General features: G+C 46.5%; 1 protein-coding gene across 3 annotated transcripts in view; it reads left to right on the plus strand.

Annotated features, from left to right (window-relative positions):
- The window catches only part of LOC110488561 (fibroblast growth factor receptor-like 1), a 59,641-nt gene that overhangs the window by 7,803 nt on the left and 28,790 nt on the right, over window positions 1–23,048 (plus strand). The window contains exon 1 of one of the 3 annotated variants that reach the window (XM_021560809.2): window positions 7,397–11,482. The exons of the other annotated variants lie outside the window; for them this stretch is intronic. Within the exon in view, the coding sequence (XP_021416484.1) occupies window positions 11,473–11,482 (10 nt within the window). The 5' untranslated portion in view covers window positions 7,397–11,472. Of the gene's footprint in view, window positions 1–7,396; window positions 11,483–23,048 lie in introns of those variants that run through there. 3 annotated transcript variants of the gene reach the window in all.

Genomic DNA, 23,048 nt, shown 5'->3' on the forward strand with positions numbered 1-23,048 from the left:
CAGGGCCAACAGTCAGGCCTTGTGCCCTCTCCAGCTTCTGCACCAGTGGAGGTGGAGCGGGCATAGCCTTTGCTCCAACAACATGCCAGAGCTAAAAAGAGGCAGACACTCGACGCCACCCTCCAGAAATGTTAAATGGTTTGCTTTTGAGGAATGACCAGGTTTCTGTATTTTTTTCTAAGGTAGGGGAGAGTGTTCTTCCAAGATTCCAAGACGATGTTCTATGATGTCTGTCTGAGAGACAGCTGGGGGCTTGGATGAGCTCTAGCGGGGTGAGGTGGATGGATGGACATGGAGCCAATGAAAGAATGACAGACACACACTCTGCTAGGCATTTACATCCACAGCTACATCCACACGGTGGAGTAGAAGAAGAGTGAGTGAGTGAAATGAAGCTGGAAGCCCAGAAAACAGTGACCTGCCCTCTACGCAAGTTTGTAGGTGCAACAGTTTTTATCAGGGCCTAAAATTAACACTGTCACCTGCCGGATGCGGGTAGATTTAGGCAGTGTAAGATATCTATTTCTATTTTTGGTCAGGACTCCACAGTGCGAGCATTTCACTCGCATCTGTGAATAAAAATAGTCAAGTATGACCACGTAGTAAAATAAATGCTGCAGTAGCTGTTTTCAAAGTATTTCTGTTGTTTTGTTTCATAGCTGGTAAATTAATCGCACAAAGTCAAAGAACTACGAATCCTATATAGCCTATTCCACCTCGTGCTGCAAAATTACCTGGCTGGAGGCTGTGAAAAGCTGAGTGAAAGATTCATTTTTAGAAGCGCTGCGCACAGGCACAACACTTGGTCTAATTTACTTGAAACAAGTCTACTGAAGTGAAATGTTGATATTTTGTTCCTTGACTATTTACATGGTTTCAAATGAAATCAAACTTTATTTGCCACATGCTCCGAATACAACAAGTGTAGAATTTACCGTGAAATGCTTACCAACAGTGCAGTTCAAGAAGAATAAAATATTTACCAAGTAGGCTAAAGTAAAAAGTAATAATAAAAAGTAACACAATAAGAATAACAATAACGAGGCTATATACAGGGGGCACCATTACTGAGTCAGTGTGCAGAGGTACAGGCTAGTTGAGGTAATCTGTACATGTAGGTGGGGGTGAAATGACTATGCATAGGTAACAAACAAACAGAGAGTAGCAGCAGTGTACAAGAGGGTGGGGGGTGAGGGGGGTTTCAATGTAAATTGTCTGGTGGTGATTTTTATGAATTGTTCAGCAGTCTAATGGCTTGGGGGTAGAAGCTGTTGAAGAGCCTTTTGGTCCTAGACTTGGCGCTCCAGTACCGCTTGCCGTGCAGTAACAGAGAAAACAGTCTATAACTTGGGTGACTGGAGTCTCTGACAATTTTATGGGCTTTCCTCTGACACCGCCTATTATATAGGTCCTGGATGGCAGGATGCTTGGCAACAGTGATGTACTGGGCCGTTCCCACTACCCTCTGTAGCGCCTTGCGGTCAGATGCTGAGCAGTTGCCATACCAGGCGGTGATGCAACCGGTCAGGATGCTCTCGATGGTGCAGCTGTAGAACCATTTGAGGATCTGGGGGCCCATGCCAAGTCTTTTCAGTCTCCTGAGGGGGAAAATATTTTGTTGTGCCCTCTTCACAACTGTCTTGGTATGTTTGGTGATGTGGATGTAACAGTATAACTTTAGACCGTCCCCTCGCCCATACCCGGGCGTGAACCAGAGACCCTCTGCACACATCAACAACAGTCACCCTTAAAAGCATCTTTACCCATCACTCCACAAAAGCCGCGGCCCTTGCAGAGCAAGGGGAACTACTACTTCAAGGTCTCTGAGCAAGTGACGTCACCTATTGAAATGCTATTTAGCACGCACCACCGCTAGCCGTTTCACATCTGTTACATGGACACCAAGGAACTTGAAACTTTCGACCCGCTCCACTACAGCCTGTTCGTCCCGCCTTTTCCTGTAGTCCACAATTAGCTCCTTTGTCTTGCTCACATTGAGGGAGAGGTTGTTGTCCTGGCACCACTGCCAGTTCTCTGACCTCCTCCCTATAGGTCGTCTCATCGTTGTCGATGATCAGACTGTTGTGTCATCAGCAAACCTAATGATGGTGTTGGAGTCGTGTTTGGCCACTCAGTCGTGGGTGAACAGGGAATAGAGGAGGGGACTAGGTACACACTCCTGAGGGGGCCCAGTGTTAAGGATCAGCGTGGCAGACTTGTTGTTGCCTACTCTTACCACCTGGGGGTGGCCTGTCAGGAAGTCCAGGATCCAGTTGCAGAGGGAGGTGTTTAGTCCCAGAGTCATTAGCTTAGTGATGAGCTTCGTGGGCACTATGGTGTTGAACGCTGAGCTGTATGGAATGGCATTCTCACATAGGTGTTCCTTTAGTCCAGGTGAGAAAGGGCAGCGTGGAGTGCGATTGAGATTGCGTCATCTGTGGATCTGTTGGGGCGGTGTCGCGTTCTGACCTTAGTTATTTTGTTATGTCTTTGTTTTAGTATGGTCAGGGCGTGAGTTGGGTGGGTTGCCGGTCAGTTAGGAGCTGCCAGAGCTGCAGGCACCGTTACTCCGGTGCTGCCGGAATTGCCCTTCACTCCGGAGCTGCCGGAGTCTTCCGCCTGTCCGGTGCTGCCGGAATCTCCCGTCCATTTGGCACCCATTGCTAGGGTCCCCAGTCCGAGGTCGGTGGCGAGGGTCGCCGCTTTAAAGAGGCCACGGAGGCGGGTTAAAAGGAAGACAAAGACTATGGTGGAGTGGGGTCCACGTCCCGCGCCAGAGCCGCCAACGCGGACAGACACCCACCCAGACCCTCCCCTATAGGTTCAGGTTTTGCGGCCGGAGTCCACACCTTTGGGGGGTGGGGGTGGGGGGGTACGGTCTGACCTTAGTTCTTTTGTTATGTCTTTGTTTTAGTATGGTCAGGGCGTGAGTTGGGTGGGTTGTCTATGTTCATTTTTCTTAATTTGGGATTTTTGTGTTTGGTCTGGTATGGTTCTCAATCAGAGGCAGCTGTCAATCGTTGTCCCTGATTGAGAACCATACTTAGGTAGCCTGGTTTCACCTTTGAGTTGTGGGTGATTATTTCCTGTGTCTGTGTGTGTTCCACACGGAACTGTTTCGGTTTGTTATTTCACTTTGTTATTTTTGTATTTTGTCGTGTTCAGTTAGTTCTATTAAATATGGACACTTACCACGCTGCGCATTGGTCCTCCACTTCTCCTTCATACGACGACCGTTACAAGCGGTATGTGAATTGAAGTGGGTCTAGAGTGTCTGGGAGAATGCTGTTGATGTGAGCCATGACCAGCCTTTCAAAGTACTTCATGGTTACCGACGTGAGTGCCATGGGGCGGTAATCATTTAGGCAGGTTACCTTCGCTTCCTTTGGCACAGGGACTATGGTGGTCTGCTTGAAACATGTAGGTATTACAGACTCGGTCAGGGAGAGTTTGAAAATGTCAGTGAAGACACTTGACAGTTGGTCCGTGCATGTTTTGAGTACACATCCTGGTAATCCGTCTGGCCCAGCGGCTTTGTGAATGTTGACCTGTTTAAAGGTTTTGTTCACATCGGCTACCGAGAGCGTTATCACACAGTCATCCAGAACAGCTGGTGCTCTCGTGCATGCTTCAGTGTTGCTTGCCTTGAAGCGAGCATAAAAGGCATTTAGCTAGTCTGGTAGGCACGCATCACTGGGCAGCTTGTGGCTAGGTTTCAAATTTCAGTTTCAAGCCATACCACATCCGGTGTAGTAGGATTCAATCTTAATCCTGTATTGACGCTTTGCTTGTTTGATGGTTCGTCTGAGGGCATAGGGGGATTTCTTATAAGTGTCCAGATCAGTCTCCTGCTCCTTGAAAGTGGCAGCTCTAGCCTTTAGCTCGATGTGGATGTTGCCTGTAATCCATTGCTTCTGGTTGGGATATGTATGTACAGTCACTGTGGGGACGACATCATCAATGCACTTATTGATGAAGCCGATGACTGAGGTGGTGTATTCCTCAATGCCATTGGATGAATCCCGGAACATATTCCAGTCTGTGCAAGCAAAACCGTCCTGTAGTGTAGAATCTGCGTCATCTGACCACTTCCGTATTGAGCGAGTCACTGGTACTTCCTGCTTTAGTTTTTGCTTGTAAGCAGGAATCAGGAGGATAGAATTGTGGTAAGATTTGCCAAATGTATACATCTCTGTGTGTGGAGTAAAGGTGGTCTAGGATTGATTTCCCCCTGTTTGCACATGTGACATGCTGGTAAAAATGTTGTAAAACTGATTTAAGTTTGCCTGCATTAAAGTCCCCAGCCACTAGGAGCATTTTGGGTGAGCATTTTCTTCTTTGCTTATGGCCTTATAGAGTTGGTTGAGAGCAGTCTTAGTGCCAGCATCACTTTGTGGTGGTAAACAGATGGCTACGAATAATACAGATGAGAACTCTCTTGGTAGATAGTGTGTTCGACTGTTTATCGTGAAGAACTCTACCTCAGGCGAGCAATGCCTCGAGACTTCTTTAATATTGGACATTGCATACCAGCCGTTATTAACAAAAGACACACAACTCCACCCCTCGTCTTACCAGAGGTAGCGTCTCTGTTCTGCCGGTGCATGGAAAATCCCGCCAGCTCTATATTGTCCGTTTCTTCGTTCAGCCATGTCTCGGTGAAACATAAGATGTTACAGTTTTTAATGTACTGTTGGTAGGATAATCTTAATAGTAAGTAATCAGTTTTATTTTCTAACGATTGCACATTAGCAAGGAGAATGGAAGGCATTGGGAGTTTACTCGCTAGCCTCCGGCTTCTCAGAAGATTTGCATTACCACAGTCGTAACCTCCCACCGTTAAAGGGCATGTGACATTTTTGATATTTTGAAATGAAACAATATACCATATTACTTCTTATTAGTAATATATGTATTGTTTTAGAAACATTACCAATCATGCTAATAGCGTTTTTTTGTCTTTACCTCCCTTATCTCACCTCATTTGCTCACATTGTATATCGACTTTTTTTCTACTGTATTATTGATTGTATGTTTGTTTTTCTCCATCTGTAACTCTGTGTTGTTGTATGTGTCGAACTGCTTTGCTTTATCTTGGCCAGGTCGCAATTGTAAATGAAAACTTGCTCTCAACTTGCCTACCTGGTTAAATAAAGGTGAAATATATATATATTTTTTTAAAGAGTTCTTAAACCAGGTGCAACTCAGTTGCTGCTCAACAGTAACAGCTACCTAGTAGATGGAAAAGGAAGGTAGCTAGCTAGTAGGTAGATATCATTTTCTATGGAATGTTTTTCATATGGCTGAAGTCATCTGTGTAAACTGCTGATCTGGACACTTGTGTGTAACCAGAGCACAAACAAATAAGCTAGGGAACGTCCTTGGCTGCTTTTATAGTCAGTTAGATCCACCAAACTTGGGGAAAACTGCCACTCTGCTAATTTATAATAAATGCACACACCAGAACAGGTGTGTGGATCATAATAATCATTGCTTGTTTTGCGCAACCTGTGCCAGTCAAATGAAAACACCATGCTTGCTAACTTGGTTAGCTATGTAATCAGTAATCAATCAGTACTGAGTGAATGAACAAAATATTTTGGAACAAACTTGTGCTGTCGTTATCAGACTGTTCATTTAAATAATGTCAAGTTGCCATATCTATAACAGGGTTTGTAGCGCAATAGTTAGAGTTACCGCCCTAAGATTTGAAGGTCTGCCGGAGGGGATATTTTGACCATTCTCTGTCATGTATAGTTTTTGAGATCTCTTTCCTGACACACATGCTGATGCGCACACACACGATGTGTGCTTATTTTATTGTATTAGTTGTCTCTTAAAAGCACCTTTGGGTTCATTGAGTGGCAATTAGTACTAGTGCACTCATCTCGCTACTACAGAGGAGAGAACGTGGAGAGACCATCTCTCAAACTTTCAAGGACAAGGTCGTTGCACTCATCTGTCACATGCACGCCATCCCTACGGTACACGATAAGTTGGCAGGTTGTAAACATTGCTTCCTATCAGAAGCTAAGAAATCTGTTAAACCGGCCCACGTGGAGCTGACAAACGACTTACGCTTATTCGTATGCACACAGTACATCGCACACTATCAGTAGCACTTATGTATGTTCTGTTCCAAATCTGTGAGTACTCCCATCTGCTTTCATATTTATACTGCCATTTATAAATGTGGGAATGTGTGCTCTTTTACTGGAGTTGAACAAGCGTGTAGAGCATTTCTAAGGACATTTATATCTTAAGGATTTAAAGCACCTATCCAATGTCAGATTTGTAAATAATTATTCTTAAAAGTGTTTTGTACTTGTCTAACGACTTTGTATTTTACAGATGTTTCTCAGCAGTTTGTCATTTGTCACAGTTTGTATCAGGAGTTACCAAAATGGCTAATGACAAGTTGAGCCACAGGGTTAGGCAGGCTTTTTTGTTCAAGCCCAGTGCTACCAAACCTGATTCTACTACTCAGCTGTTCATCGAGACCTTGAATAGTAAAATCAGGTGTGGTAGAACTGGGCTTCAACAAGAAAGCCTGCAGAACCCTGTGGCTCTTCAAAAGCAAGTGTGACCTTCCCTGAATTGTATGTACAAAGTTTACTATATCTGATGAATGTATGTTTGATTCTAAATTGTATATTTTGTAATAACTCACTGTTGTTTACATGTAATATAGTAGAAGGCCTTTCCTCAGTAAACTTTAAAGTGTATTTTCATGTAAATAGTTACATACATACGTACGTACGTACGTACGTACGTAGGTACGTATGTATGTATGTATGTATGTATGTATGTATGTATGTATGTATGTATGTATGTATGTATGTATGTATGTATTTATTTAACTAGGCAAGTCAGTTAAGAACATGGGTAGAGAAAAACAATCCTGTTTACTTCATATTAGCTTAAATGGGTTTCTGGTTTTTTGATTCCCTCTGGAAAATCAGCTGTTAATATTAAATAAATACTAATAACAACATTATTTCTGTTGCCATTTGTCATTATTGTGTACTTTTACTTTACATTTATTGCTTTGTTTTGCTGTATTATAATGTTGTCCCACCCTGATCTGTTTCATCTGTCTTTGTGCTTGTTTCCACCCCCCTCCAGGTGTCGCACCATCTCCCCCATTAACCCCAGTGTATTTATACCTGTGTTCTCTGTTTGTCTGTTGCCTGTTTGTTTTGTTTTTCAAGCCTACCAACGGGTTTCCCCTTGCTCCTGTTTTCTAGTTTTCCCGGTTTTGACCATTCTGCCTGCCCTGACCCTGAGCCTGCCTGCCGTTCTGTACCTTATGGACTCTGATCTGGATTACTGACCTCTGCCTGCCATTGACCTGTCGTTTGCCTGCCCCTGTTCTAGTAATAAACTTTTGTTACTTCGACACTGTCTGCATCTGTGTCTTCACTAAACGTGATAGTACGAACTGGCCATGACTGACCCAGCAGACTCGGACCAGCTCCGCAACACCATCTCCTCCCAAGGAGCCACCAACAGAAGGCATGAGGAGTTGCTTCATGGTCTTGTGGAAGGGTTCCAGACCTTGGCCGAATGCCATGACCAAGCGTTGGACACATTGCTGGAGCAATTCCGCGGGTTGCCTGTTAGTCAGCCTACCACAAAGGTACCCTCCCAGCCCCTCAGTAACACGGCTGTTAGCAGCACCGCCACCCCGGTTTCTCGTGAACCCTGCTTACCTCCCCGGAAGGTGGAGAGTCGGGCACCTGTCGGACGTTTCTCGCTCAGTGTTCCCTCATCATCGAGCTGCAGCCCTCCTCCTTCCCCTCAGACCGCTGTAAGATGATAGCATACCTCATCACACTGATGTCCGGGAGTGCTCTCGCCTGGGCTACGGCAGTATTACGGGATCAGCAGTTGGCCGTATATTTCAGTCTGGAGGAGTTCATCGTGGCGGTGAAGAAAGTTTTCAATGCTCCATTGTCCGGGAGAGAGGCTGCCCGGAAGTTACTCCAGCTTCGGCAAGACTCCCGCAGTGTGGCTGACTATGCAGTGGATTTCCGCACGTTGGCAGCTGACAGTGCCTGGAACCCGGTAGCGCTGTTCGACATGTTCCTGCACGGAGTATCGGACGAAGTAAAGGACGAGCTTGCAGCTCGGAAACTACCGACTGATCTCCATTCACTCATCGCCTTGACCATTCAGATCGATGGGCGACTACGGGAGCAAGGGAAGGAGAGGAGGTTCGATTTCACTCGCCTGCCCAAGGCATCCACCTCGCCTCGACATCCTGGAAGTCCCCGACGGCTCTATTGCCGAGAGAACCTGAGGCTACCCGAGTTCCCCCGAGAGTCTCAGAAGTCTGCCAATTCACCTCTTCCCCGAACCGACGCAATTAGGCAGAGCTAGGCTGTCCCCAGCCGAACGGCTATACAGGCTTCACACAAAGAGTTGCCTGTATTGCATTTCGTGGCCACCTGTCCACTAAAAGACCAGGCTCACCGGTAGTAGCGAGTACTCTGGTGGGTCACACGGATAACTTTTCCTCTCTCCTTACTGGCATTCCTTTTCATTCCATCTTGCTGTGGGGGAACCTGTCACAATCTCTCCAGGTACTCATCAACTCTGGGGCCGATGAGAGCTTTATGGACACTACCCTGGCATCCGATCTGGACATCCCCACTGGACAGGCGCTCTATAGGCCGGTTCACCCACAATACCACCCCCATCAACCTACGTGTGTCAGGGAACCACAGTGAGATGTTCTAATTCCTGCTTATTAAGTCTCCTCAGGTTCCTGTGGTATTGGGATTATCTTGGCTCCAGCGACACAATCCCCTTATTAACTGGTCTTCTGGTGCCATCATGGGCTGGAGCCCATTCTGCCATGCTCATTGCTTGAATAGCCTGCCCCAGGATGTCTTCCTGGGGGCTCGAAAGTTGCCCAGGACTTCTCCGCCATTATCGCTGAATACCAGGACCTCCAGGAGGTGTTTAGTAAGGCCCGGGACACTTCGCTTCCGCCACACTGACCCTATGATTGCGGGATCAACCTTCTCTCAGGCACCACTCTACCCCGGGAACGACTGTACTCTCTGAGGACTCCCTAGCTGCAGGGTTCATCCCTCCTTCTGCTTGCCCTGCGCCCGTGCATAAACTACCTGGGCCTCAACGACATCACAGGGAAGAACCGCTACCCGCTACTACTCATCTCCTTGGCCTTCGAGCCACTCCAGGGGGCCACCATGTTCTCCAAGCTGAACCTACGGAATGCCTACCACCTGGTGTGGATACGGGAAGGGGACGAGTGGAAGACTGCCTTCAACACGGCCAGCGGCCACTACGAGTATCTGGCATGCCATTTGGTCTTACCAATGCCCCTGCTGTATTCTAGGCTCTGTTGAATGATGTTCTCCGCGACATGTTGAACCGGTTCATCTTCGTCTACTTCGACGACTTCCTTGTTTGCTCCCGCTCTGCCCAAGAACACGTGCTCCACATCCGACAGGCCTCCTGGAGAACCAGCTTTTTGTGCAAGCAGAGAAGTACGAATTCCATTGCTCCACCATCCCCTTCCTAGGTTACATCATTGCTGCAGGGAGTGTACAGATGGATCCCGGGAAGGTGAGAGCGGTGGTGGATTGGCCCCAGCGTATGTCCAGAATGCAACTGCAACATTTCCTGAGATTTGTCAACTTTTATCGCCGCTTTATCCCGGGGTTACAGCACCCTGGCTTCCCCCCTGTCTGCACAGGCCGATGCTTTGGATGTCAGAGAGGGGGCTGTACTGTCCCAATGTTCTTACCTGGACCTCCAGTTACATCCCTGCGCCTTCTTCTGCCATCGCCTCAACGCCACGGAGAGGAACTACGATGTGGGGAAACGTGAGCTTCTCACGGTGAAGATGGCATTGGAGGAGTGGAGGGTACTGGCTGGAGGGGGCAGAACATCTGTTCATTGTGGGGACAGACCACAAGAACCTGGAATATCTCTGCACCGCCAAGTGTCTCAATTCCAGTGAAGCTAGGTGGGCCCTGCTTTTCACCTGGTTCAACTTCTCCCTCTCATACCGACCGAGATCCAAGAATGTCAAGCTGGATGCGCTGTCACGCCGTTATAGCCCCGCGGCTCCACGCACGGAACCAGAGGCCATCCTTCCCACCTCGTGCCTGCTGACGGCACTCAGCTGGGGAATAGGGAAGCATGTTCGTGAGGTGCAGAGTTCCCAGGAAACCCAAGGGGGACCCAGATAACCAGATATTTGCTCCTGGCACTGTCCGCTCCTCGGTCCAGGCTCCCGTCAGACCCTGGCATTTGTGTGACAATGCTTTTGGTGGCCTACCATGGTTCCTGACATCTCCACATTCATCTCAGCATGCACGATCTGTGCACAGAACAAGACTCCCCGACAAGCTCCGGCTGGTCTCCTTCAACCTCTGCCTGTTCCTCACCATCCCTGGTCTCACATATCCCTGGACTTTGTCACGGGTCTCCCCCCGTCTGATGGCAACACCGCCATCCTGACAGTAGTGGACTTCCAACTTCAATCCTCTACGTAAGCTACCCTCTGCTGAAGAGATGGACCATCTCATGGTGAAGCATGTCTTCCAGATCCATGGACTCCCAGTGGACAAAGTCTCCGACCGGGGTCCTCAGTTGTCGCCCCTGTTCTGGAAGGTGTTCTTCACACTCATTGGGTTGTCGGCCAGCCTATCCTCCGGGTTCCACCCCCAGTCCAATGGCCAGTCGGAGCGAGCCAACCAAGACCTGGAGATGACTCTTCGCTACCTGGTCTCCTCCAACCCCACCACATGGAGCCAGCAACTAGGGTGGGTCGAATATGCCCTTCAACACCCTTCCTTGCTCTGCCATGGGTCTCTCACCCTTTGAGTGTTCCCTAGTTTATCAGCCCCCGTTCTTTCCGGAGAAAGAGGAAGAGGTCGGCATACCCTCAGCCCAGATGTTTGCCCACTGCTGTTGTCGTACCTGGAAGACAGTCCGGTCGGCTCTTCTCAAGACCACCTCCAGGTATCAACGACAAGCGGACCGCCACCGGACCCCGGCTCCCCGGTATCGTCTTGGGCAGAGGATATGGCTGTCCACCCAAGATCTGCCCCTCCGGGTGGAGTCCCGCAAACTTTCCCCCCGGTTTATCAGCCCTTTCCCCATCTACAAGATCATTAGCCCCTCTGCTGTTCGTCTTTTGTTGCCCCGTACCCTCTGTATACATCCCACTTTTCATGTGTCTAGGATCAAACCAATGTCTCACAGCCCTTTCTCTCCTGTTTCCACGCCCACCCCTCTCCCCTGTTTCATTGACGTCCAACCGGAGTACACGGTGAGGCGTCTCCTGAAGGTTCGACCTTGGGGCACGGGATTCCAGTACCTGTTGACTGGGAGAGTTATGGCCTGGAGGAGAGGTTCTGGGTCCCCGCCAGGGACATCCTGGACCCAAGCCTCATTGCTGATTTCCAACGCCGGCACCCCGGTCAACCAGGTATGCGTTCAGGTAGGACGCCAGGTGGCGCCCCCTAGAGGGGGGTGTACTGTCACACCCTGATCTGTTTCATCGGTCTTTGTGCTTGTCTCCACCCCTCTCCAGGTGTCGCCCATCTTCCACCCCCAGTGTATTTATACCTTTTGTTCTGTCTGTTGCTTGTTTAGTTTGTCAAGCCTAGCATTTCCCCCCTTGCTCCTGTCTTTTTCTAGTTCCTGTATTCTAGTTTTCCCGGTTTTGACCATTCTGCGTGCCCTGAGCCTGCCTGCCGTTCTGTACCTTGTCACACCACCCTGGATTATTGACCTCTGCCTGCCCTGACCCCGAGACTGCCTGCTGTCTGTACCTTATGGAATCTGATCTGGATTACTGACCTCTGCCTGCCCTTGACCTGTCGTTTTGCCTGCCCCCCGTTCTAGTAATAAACGTTTGTTACTTCGACACTGTCTGCATCTGGGTCTTCTCCTGAAACGTGATAGTTGTATAATCACCTTCTGGGGTAAAAACCATGAAAACTTAAAAAGGCAGCATTGGTTTGAAGACAAAAAAGAAAGGAATTTCACCCATACTCTACCAAGGTTTTCCAGCACACAGCTTTGACCTACTCCAGTAGCTATGTTGGTCTTATGTACTTCCAACACAGGAGGTTGGTGGCACCTTAATTGGGGTGGATGGGCTCGGGGTAATGGCTGGAGCGGAATTGGTGGAATGGTATCAAATATACCAGCCATTATAATGATCCGTCCTCCCCTCAGCAGCCTCCACTGTCTTCCAACAATGTGTAGGCAGCTTGCTTAGGATTCAAACCTTCTCAAACAGCCTAATTCATACTCTTCGGAGGGATAATGGACTTTACAGTGTCCTGCTATTAAAATAGTATATATTCACCATCCTAATATTGAGTTGCACACCCCCCCCCCCCCCCCCCTTTTGCTCTCAGAACAGCCTCAATTCGTCAGGGAATGGACTCTACAAGGTGTTGAAGGCATTCGACAGGGATGCTCTATAGACCTCTATATCTATATGAGTGACTGTGTCGAAAACACCTCCTCCTTTTGTTATGTTAGGTACGGTACCTACTGACCAAGAAATATGTTATGAAATATATTAAGGTTTATAGATATACAGGCGGGCAACACGAAACAGCTCACTCAATCAAGCCTGATGGTGTTGGAAGTATTAAAGTAAAGCTTGCTTTCATATACATTGAACAAAAATATAAACGCAACATGCAACAATTTCAAAGATTTTACTGAGTTACACTTGATATTATGAAATCAGTCAATAGAAAAAAATGACTTAGGCCCTATGGATTTCATATTACTGGGAATACATATATGCATATGTTGGTCATATGTTACCTTAGAAAATAAGGTAGGGGCGTGGATCAAAAAAACAGTCACAACCATTTGGCTCATGCAGTGCGACAGTTAATCAAGCTGTAGATTGTGGCCTGTGGAATGGCTGTGCAAAGTTGCTGGATATTAGCGGGAACTGGTACACGCTGTCGTACACGTAAAACCAAAGCATCCCAAACATGCTCAATGGATGACATGTCTGGTGAGTATGCAGGCCTTGGAAGAACTGGGACATTTTCAGCTTCCAGGAATTGCATACAGATCCTTGCGACATGGGGCCGTGCATTATCATGCTGAAACATGAGGTGATTGCAGCGGATGTATGTTACGACAATGTGCTTCAGGATCTCGTCACTGCATCTCTGTGCATTCAAATTGCCATAGATTAAATTTAATTGTGTTCGTTGATGGTAGCTTATGCCTGCCTATACCATAACCCCACTGTCACCATGGGGCACTCTGTTCACAATGTTGACATCAGCAAACCGCTTGTGCACACAACGCCATAGTGTCTGACATCTGCCCGGTACAGTTGAAACTGGGATTCATCTGTGAAGAGCACACTTCTCCAGCATGCCAGTAGCCATCAAAGGTGAGCATTTGCCCACTGAAGTCGATTAATAGCCAAACTGCAGTCAGGTCAAGACCTTGCTGAGGACGACGAACATGCAGATGAGCTTCCCTGAGACGGTTTCTGACAGTTGTGCAGACATTTTTCGGTTGTGCAAAACCACATTTTAATCAGCTGTCTGGTCTGACCTCAGACCATCCCACAGGTGAAGAAGCCGGATGTGGATGTAGAAACTGTCCCATTACAGAGAATATCCTAGCTCCATATATGAAATTAAGAGCATGCGTATCTGGAGCATGTCTACTCATTTTATCAAATAAAATGTCAGATATCCGGAAATATATAGATCCTCTGATATTGACCCTTTTCGCCAAGTGTAGGATCGAAGAAGTATTCAAGTAGATGTCACTCAATAGAGATGAGAAAGGTATCAGAGTGACTGAAGAAGACCTATGGGAAGTGGATATGGGACCTTAACGTCACAAATAGCCTGATTACTACTAGTGAGGAGTGACTGGGTGGGTGTTTGATTGAGAGGAGTGGGAGTGAGAAACACTGGGGTAAACCAGAGGTAAACAGGGGATTGTTTACTTAGCTCTGTTTACCAAGCCCTCCTCTTGTCTCCTCTGACTCCAACTGCGTAATCTCTCATCGGTGATAAGGAACCTGAATTCCACACACTAGACTGAGATCTGTCATTGTTTGGTCTAATGCCCCCCCCCTGCCATGCCAGGATCTGAGTACAGAGATAAGCAGGGTTGCTCTCTGAATGAGTTAATAGCTACAGATCAAACTCAAGATGGAGGGCACCTTGGCAGGAACTTATTTCAGTTCAAGATGGAATACCATGATGAGTGCTCAGAGCATTCACTGACCAGCTGGCAAGTGTCTTCACTGACATTATGTATTTATTTACCCCCTTTTCCTCGCCAATTTCAATATTGTCTCATTTCTGCAACTCCCCAATGGCCTCGGGAGGCTAAGGTCGAGTCATTTGTCCTCTGAAACATGACCCACCAAAACCGCGCTTCTTAACATCCGACCGCTAAACCCGGAAGTAAGCCGCACCAATATGTCGGAGGAAACACTGTTCACCTGACGACCAAGTTCAGCCCGCAGGTGCCCGGCCCGCCACAAGGTGTCGCTAGAGCGCCATGAGCCAAGTAAAGCCCCCCGGCCAAACCTTCCCTTAACCCGGACAACGCTTGGCCATATGTGGACTCCCGAACACGGCCGGTTGTGATACAGCCCGGGATCGAACCCGGGTCTGTAGTGACGCCTCTAGCATTGCGGTGCAGTGCCTTAGACTGCTGCGCCTCTTGGGAGGCCCAGCCTTCACTGATATTTTCAACCTATCCTTGACCCGTTCTGTAATACCAACTTGTTTCAAGCAGACCACCATAGTCCCTGTGCCCAAGAATGCCAGGTTAACCTGCCTAAATGACTATCGCCCAGTAGCACACACATCTATACAAAGGGAATACGTATGGACAAAGGGAATACGTATGTAAGAATGCTGTTCATTGACAACAGCTCAGCATTCAACAACATTGTTCCCTCCAAGCTCATCACCAAGCTCAGGACCCTCGGACTGAACACCTCCCTCTGCAACTGGATCCTGGACTTCCTGATGGGCCGGCCCCAGGTGGTGAGGGTAGGCAACAACACATCCGCCACGCTGACTATCAACACTGGGGCCCCTCAGGGGTGTGTGCTTAGTCCCCTCCTCTACTCCCTGTTCACTGACGACCGCCTTGTTGTTTAGTGTGTTCCAATTTTCCCAGAAGTGACTTGATTCTATGGATTCTTCAATCACATTGAGCTGTTTTCTGACATGCTGTTCCTTCTTTTTTCTTAGTGTATTTCTGTTTTAGTGTTTCCTCTCTCTCTCCCCCCTCATCTCAAAGCTCTGCTACTTATTTTACCATAATAATTTATCTAGGCAGAGCGCTGTCGAGGTCTGTTTGAAGCTCTCCGTACAACACCAGCCCAGCACTGTTCCTCGTGACTCTGCCTCGGCTGCCTCGGCTTCAAAGCTCTTCTGGGGCTGCGGTTCTGGGGAGGCCTCCCTTCCCCATAAATCCTCCTTGAAATCAAAAACCTCTATCAAGATGTCTAAAACAGAGTGGGCCACGAGCGGACAAGCACAGTGACGCTTTACAGTGATCCCTGGTTATCCATAGGTTAGGGGTCCTCCCTCTGTCTTACACAGATTAAATGTCTTGGATGGTTCCAGCTGTTGTGATTAGATTCCCCTAAACTACACTACAAGACCATGGCGCTTACCTACGGAACAGCAAGAGGAACTTCCCATCCCTACCTTTAGTCTATGCTCAAACCCTACACCCCAACCAGAGCACTCCATTCTGCCACCTCAGGTCCCTTGGCCCTCCCACCCCTATGGGAGGGCAGCTACCGCTCACCCAGTCTAAGCTCTTCTCTGTCCTGGTACTCCAATGGTGGAACCAGCTTCCCCCAGAAGCTAGGAGGGCAGGGTCCCTGCCCATCTTCTGAAAACATCTAAAACCCTACCTCTCCAAAGAGTATTTTTAAATAATCCTCCTCACCTCGACTCCCCAATCCCCCCCAAAAATTGTGCTTGATCCCCCCCCTAGCTCTGACTCTACTGATAGCTACTTTCTAGAGGAAAAATGTACTTTCTATGCCTGTGATGTGGTTGTCCCACCTAGCTATTTTAAGATTAATGCACTGACTGCAAGTCGCTCTGGATAAGAGCGTATGCTAAATGACTAAAATGTAAATGTAAAATATAAATTTGAAATTGCCTTTGTTTCTATTGATGCCGTTACATGTCTGGATAATATGCTGTTGTATGCTGTAGGTCGTGGTACTGGGAGGTCTGCCTGTCAGGGTATTTGCCATTCAAAAGCCCATCTATGGTTGGAGTTAGGGTTCTCAGCTCGTCAGCTCAACCACCAACATGTACATGTCTGTCTCTGGATCCCTTAAACTTAGATTAAAGCAACCGGGGAAGACTTTGACATTTAACAAGACAAATGAGGAAAGAGAGAGGTCAAGCCTGACATTAATTTCAAATCAATGCCACTACACATGTGTGTGTTTGTGTGCGTCACTCCATGCTCCTTCCACGCTTATACCGCCCTGTCGCTATTGGACAGAGAACACCCTGCAGTGTGTTTAAGTTCAGAAAGCAAGCAGTGGACTTGGTGCGATGCAGCAGTCAGAGCCCCTGTTTTAGATTTCAATAAGGAGGGAGGCTGTTTATATCATTTCTAGAACAGGATAAGCAGGGGTCTAGGAACAGGGCTCTATGAGCAGGCGTCTAGGAGCAGGGCTCTATAGAAGGAAGGAGCTGCCTTTGTGGAGCCAGTGGTCAGTCAGGTCACTCGCTGAGTCCCAGTCCAGCTGGAGCTATAAAAGAACCTACAATTTTTTTTTTATACAGAAAGTTAGCAAAAATAGATAGAATCTTGCCACCATGGAAAGGTAAATACTATTTGTGGAAAAATCACCCTGATTAATTCTTTAGTCATATTCCAGTTTACCTATTTACTTATTGCCATGCAGAACTATTTGTATTTTAAATTATTTGTGCAAAAACAAATGTAACTTTATTTGGAATGGCAAGCCAGGAAAAATAAAATGTGCTTATTTATATAATGAATATGAGTTCGAGGGGCTAAAATGATTAAATCTCTCACTAAAAGCATCAGTCATACAAAAGGTATACTTAAACCCAAACTGGTTCTCCTGTAGGTTAATCAGAATTGCTCAACCCTTGTTCAAAAATGGCCTTTTTCCCCTTTATCCAGATTTCAACCTCTCACTTTCAGTTAATTGAAAACCTTTTCAAAATATCGCCCTTTTATGAAACAAGCCATACTGTCACGTTCGTCATAGAGGAGACCAAGGCGCAGGGTGATTAGAATACATTATTTTATTAACAAAGAACACTTAACAAACTAACCAAAAACAACAAAACGAACGTGAAGCTATAAACAACGAGTGCTGAAACAGGCAACTACACATAGACAATAACCCACAAACTGTCCAAGGAATATGGCTACCTAAATATGGTCCCCAATCAGAGACAATGATAAACAGCTGCCTATGATTGAGAACCAATCTAGGCAACCATAGACATAAACCCCTAGACTACAAAAAAACAAAACATAAACATACAAAAACCAATATACCAACCCTCGTCACACCCTGACCTGACCAAAATAATACAGAAAACATAGATAACTAAGGTCAGGGCGTGACTATACCCCCCCAAAGGTGCGGACTCCCGACCGCAAACCTGAACTTATAGGGGAAGGTCCGGGTGGGCATCTACCATCCGCTCTTGTAGCACTGACCCGTGGATCATCGCCGTAGGCCCCCGGCTGGGGACCCTCGCTGCGTGGACCGTCGCCGGAGGTTCCGGTCTGTGGACAGTCGCCGGAGGTTCCGGTCTGTGGACCGTCGCCTGACGCTCTGGACTGGGTACCGTCGCCAGACGCTCTGGACTGCCGAGGCGCACTGTAGGCCTGGTGCTGGTGTCGGCACTGGTGGTACCGGACTGGGGACACACACCTCAGGGCGAGTGCGGGGAGCAGGCACAGGACGTACTGGACTGTGAAGGCGCACTGGATGTCTGTAGTGTAGAGCTGACACAACCTGTCCCGGCTGGATGTTTATTCGCCCCAAATGCAGGGTACTGGCACAGGATGCACTGGGCTGTGCTGACTCACCGGAGACACAGCACGCAGAGCCGGCGCAGGCTATCCTGGTCCAGAGGTATGCTGGAGACCAGGATCGCTGAGCAGGCATCCTCCTTCCTGGCTGGATGCCCATTCTAGCCCGGCCAATGCGAGGAGCTGGAATAGAGCGCACCGGGCTAGAATAGCGCACTGGAGACACCGTGCGCATCTCTGCATAACACGGTGCCTGAACAGTTACACGCTCCCCACGGTAAGTACGAGGAGTGGCTCAGGTCTCCTACCTGACTCAGCCAATCTCCTTGGGTGTCCCCCCTGTAAAAATCTTTCATGCTAGCCGTGTACCCTCATATCGTCACCGTTCTTCCTGTGCTTTCTCCAGCTGCTTCCATGGCAGGGTCTTGTCCCTGCCATTACCTCCCGGGTCCAAGATGTCCACTCCTCTTTGGCACGCTGCTTGGTCCTTTTTTGGTGGGTTATTCTGTCACGTTCGTCGTAGAGAGGAGACCAAGGCGCAGCGTGATTAGAATACATTCTTCTTTTATTACCGAAGAACACTTAAACAAAAGAACAAAAACTAGCGTGACACTATACACAACGAGTGCTGAAACAGGCAACTACACATAGACAATAACCCACAAACTGTCCAAGGAATATGGCTACCTAAATATGGTCCCCAATCAGAGACAACAATAAACAGCTGCCTCCGATTTAGAACCAATCTAGGCAACCATAGACATATAAACCCCTAGACCAGGTAAAACCCATAAACATACAAAAACCCTAGACATGGAAAAAACACATACATGTATACCCACCCTCGTCACACCCTGACCGGACCAAAATAATACAGAAAACATAGATAACTAAGGTCAGGGCGTGACACATACAAAGCTGGTTGCAATTCCAGTTTCATCCTCCAGAAAAGACCGAACAAATAATATGGTTCAATTCAAATATACTAATTGATAAAAGTAAAAAAATCTTTATGGATTATTTTTCTTAAGGAATTATCTTTGTTAATGATATTATGAATAGAAAAGGTGGAGTTATGTCGCGTGCAGTTACCAAACATATAGTATATGGAAATGTTTGCTCTATCCAAAATTACAACCAACTGATTGCAGCTTTACTGCAAAAATGGAGGAGAAAAGTGGAAAGGGGAGAAGGGAGAAGGTAGGGAAATTGTTTGTTTGCCCTTTATTAAAGACCAAAATTGACAACAATATTATTTTCATAAATAAAAAAATCTATCAGTTTTACTTGAGAACCAAAATGTTGACCGTGGCACAATACAGGTTGCAAAACAGTTGGGACGAGATTTTCGACGTGCCGATTCCTTGGCACGTGGTTTATGAACTGATAAGCAAAACAACACTTGATTCAAAACTTAAGAGTTTTTCAATTTAAATTATTATGCAAAATTGGTGCCGCAAACAGAACATTATGTGGATGGGGCAAACAACCATGTCAGCTCTGCAGATTTTGCTATGAAGAGACAGAATCATTAGATCAATTATTTTGGTATTGCCTCTATGGAGCTTCTTCCTGGTCACAGGTTCAGGAATGGCTGAAAAATCACAACATTTATCAAAAAAAATTGCCATAAATATAGCACTGGAGATTTGGAAAACAATAGTCAATCAATCAACAATATAAAAATACTTTCAGTAAAAAAATATTTAACTTACAACTGTAGATACTATGCGATTAGACAGGTTCAGAATTTATGTGAAACATCTTTTTAAAAAGTATGGCAAATATGTACAGTGCCTTGCGAAAGTGGGCTGAATAATTTTGCACGCCCAATTTTTCAGTTTTTGATTTGTTAAAAAAGTTTGAAATATCCAATAAATGTCGTTCCACTTCATGATTGTGTCCCACTTGTTGTTGATTCTTCACAAATAAATACAGTTTTATATCTTTATGTTTGAAGCCTGAAATGTGGCAAAAGGTCGCAAAGTTCAAGGGGGCCGAATACTTTCGCAAGGCACTGTATATGTGTAAAAAAAGACAACATTCCCTCCTCTCACACACCACACTGCCCTTATTCCTTATCTCAGTAAATGGGTTGCACCCCCCTTCTCTAGCTCAATTCAATTCAAAATGCTTTATCCACAGGGGAAACAGGTTTACATTGCCAAAGCCAATGTTTTTTGGTTTGTTCTTTGAAATGTGTCGAGTTCTCTCATGATTTGTGTGGGTCTAATTGGGCTGCTTTTCCTGAGCTCTGTGGAATCTGTTTGTGTTTGTGAACAGAGCCCCAGGACCAGCTTGCTGATGGGACTCTTCTCTAAGATAATCAAATTGTATTTGTCACGTGCACTGAATAGAACAGGTGTGAAATGCTTACTATGACTTGGGTGACTGGAGTCTGACAATTTTTTGGGCCTTCCTCTGACACCGCCTAGTATATACAGTTGAAGTCGGAAGTTTACGTGCACCATAGCCAAATACATTTAAACTCGGTTTTTCACAATTCCTGACATTTAATCCTAGTAAAAAAATCCCTGTCTTAGGTCAGTTAGGATCACCACTTTATTTTAAGAATGTGAAATGTCAGAATAATAGTAGAGAGAATTATTTATTTCAGCTTTTATTTCTTTCATCACATTCCCAGTGGATCAGAAGTTTACATTCACTCAATTAGTATTTGGTAGCATTGCCTTTAAATTGTTTAACTTGGGTCAAACTATTCGGGTAGCCTTTCACAAGCTTCCCATAATTATTTGGGTGAATTTTGGCCCATTCCTCCTGACGGAGCTGGTGTAACTGAGTCAGGTTTGTAGGCCTCCTTGCTCACACACACTTTTTCAGTTCTGCCCACAAATTTTCTATAGGCTTGAGGTCAGGGCTTTGTTATGGACACTCCAATACCTTGACTTTTTTGTCCTTAAGCCATTTTTCCACAACTTTGGAAGTATGCTTGGGGTCATTGTCCATTTGGAAGACCCATTTGCGACCAAGCTTTAACTTCCTGACTGATGTCTTGAGATGTTGCTTCAATATATCCACAGAATTTTCCTCCCTCATTATGCCATCTATTTTGGGAAGTGCACCAGTCCCTCATGCAGCAAAGCACCCCCACAACATGATGCTGTTCTTCAGCTTGCAAGCCTCCCCCTCATTCCTCCAAACATGGCAATGGTCATTATGGCCAAACAGTTTTATTTTTGTTTCATCAGACCAGAGGACATTTCTCCAAAAAATACGAGCTTTGTCCCCATGTGCAGTTGCAAACCGTAGTTAGGCTTTTTTATGGCGGTTTTGGAGCAGTGTCTTCATCCTTGCTGAGCGGCCTTTCAGGTTATGTTGATAAAGGACCCATTTTACTGTGGATATAGATACTTTTGGACCTGTTTCCTCTAGCATCTTCACAAGGTCCTTTGATGTTGTTCTGGGATTGATTTGCACTTTTCGCACCAAAGTATGTTCATCTCTAGGAGACAGAACGCGTCTCTTTCCTGAGCGGTATTTATACTTGCGTACTATTATTTGTACAGATGAACATGGTACCTTCAGGCGTTTGGAAATTGCTCCCAAGGATGAACCTGACTTGTGGAGGTTTCTGAGGTCTTGGCTGATTTCTTTTGATTTTCCCATGATGTCAAACAGAGGCACTGAGTTTGAAGGTAGGCCTTGAAAAACATCCACAGGTACTCCTTCAATTGACTCAAATTATGTCAATTAGCCTATCAGAAGCTTCTAAAGCCATGACATAATTTTCTGGAATTTTCCAAGCTATTTAAAGGCACAGTCAACTTAGTGTATGTAAACTTCCGGAACAGCCGGTGCTCTGATACATGCTTCAGTGTTGCTTGCCTCGAAGTGAGCATAAAAGGCATTTAGCTCATCTGGTAGGCTCGCGTCACTGGGCAACTCGCAGCTGGGTTTCCCTTTGTAGTCCATAATAGTCCATAATAGTTTGCAAGCCCTACCCCATCCAACGAGAGTCAGAACCTATGTAGTACGATTCAATCTTAGTGTATTGACACTTTGCCTGTTTGATGGTTTGTCTGAGGGCATGACAGTGTCAGTTTCTTGTCCAGTTCTGGCATTTAGGTCGCCACAGACTAGTACATGTCCCTGGGCCTGGAAGTGGTTGATCTCCCCCTCTTGGATGGAGAAGCTGTCATCGTTAATGTATGGGGATTCTATTGGGGGGATGTAGGTAGCACACATGGCTACATTTTTTACAATTTCCTTATTTATTTCTAACCAGATGTAAAATGCTCCTCTTTTGATTAATTTAATAGAGTGGGTTAGGTCTGCTCTATACCAAATGAACAGTCTGAGTCTCTTCCCTGTTTCACACCTGGTAGTTTGGTGGATGGGACTACCTACTCCCTGTAACCTAGAGGGCAACCTCTATACCATACAGACATTGTCATTCTTGTAGGATGACAATGTCTGTATTTTGGTGATCTGGGTTTCTGCTCTTCAGGCCAAAGACAAATGACCTCAGACCTTGTATATTCCAGCATGAGATAGTCAAAGCTTTGTGTTCCATAGTGTTCACTGTTGTTATCCGTGTGGTTTAGGCTCAGACCATTAGGTTTCAGCAGAGCATGCGGAGCATCTGGTGAATGCCTCTTAGGTTGCAGGATGGGGCTTGGGTGGGTGTATTAGTGGAGGTTCTCTCTTTCTCTCTCTCTCTCTCTCACACACACACACACACACACACACACACACACACACACACACACACACACACACACACACACACACACTCTATACATTAGGCAGGCCATGACCAAGTCTCAGACAGTCATATCACTCCCACCCTGCCCTACGATCCCCCCAGGCCTGTTACATTAGAGCACTTGTCTCTGATCTCTCTCAGCACCCAGCTGTGTGTGTGTGTGTGTGTGTGTGTGTCAGGCTCACAGAGTGGTAGTAGGAGTCTCTGTCTGTCCACCCCTCCATCCCCCATCCATTCCCCAGCCTCGGTGTGTCTACAGTGG

The sequence above is a fragment of the Oncorhynchus mykiss genome, chromosome 14, assembly GCF_013265735.2.
Source record: "Oncorhynchus mykiss isolate Arlee chromosome 14, USDA_OmykA_1.1, whole genome shotgun sequence".
NCBI classification, from domain to species: Eukaryota; Metazoa; Chordata; class Actinopteri; order Salmoniformes; family Salmonidae; genus Oncorhynchus; species Oncorhynchus mykiss.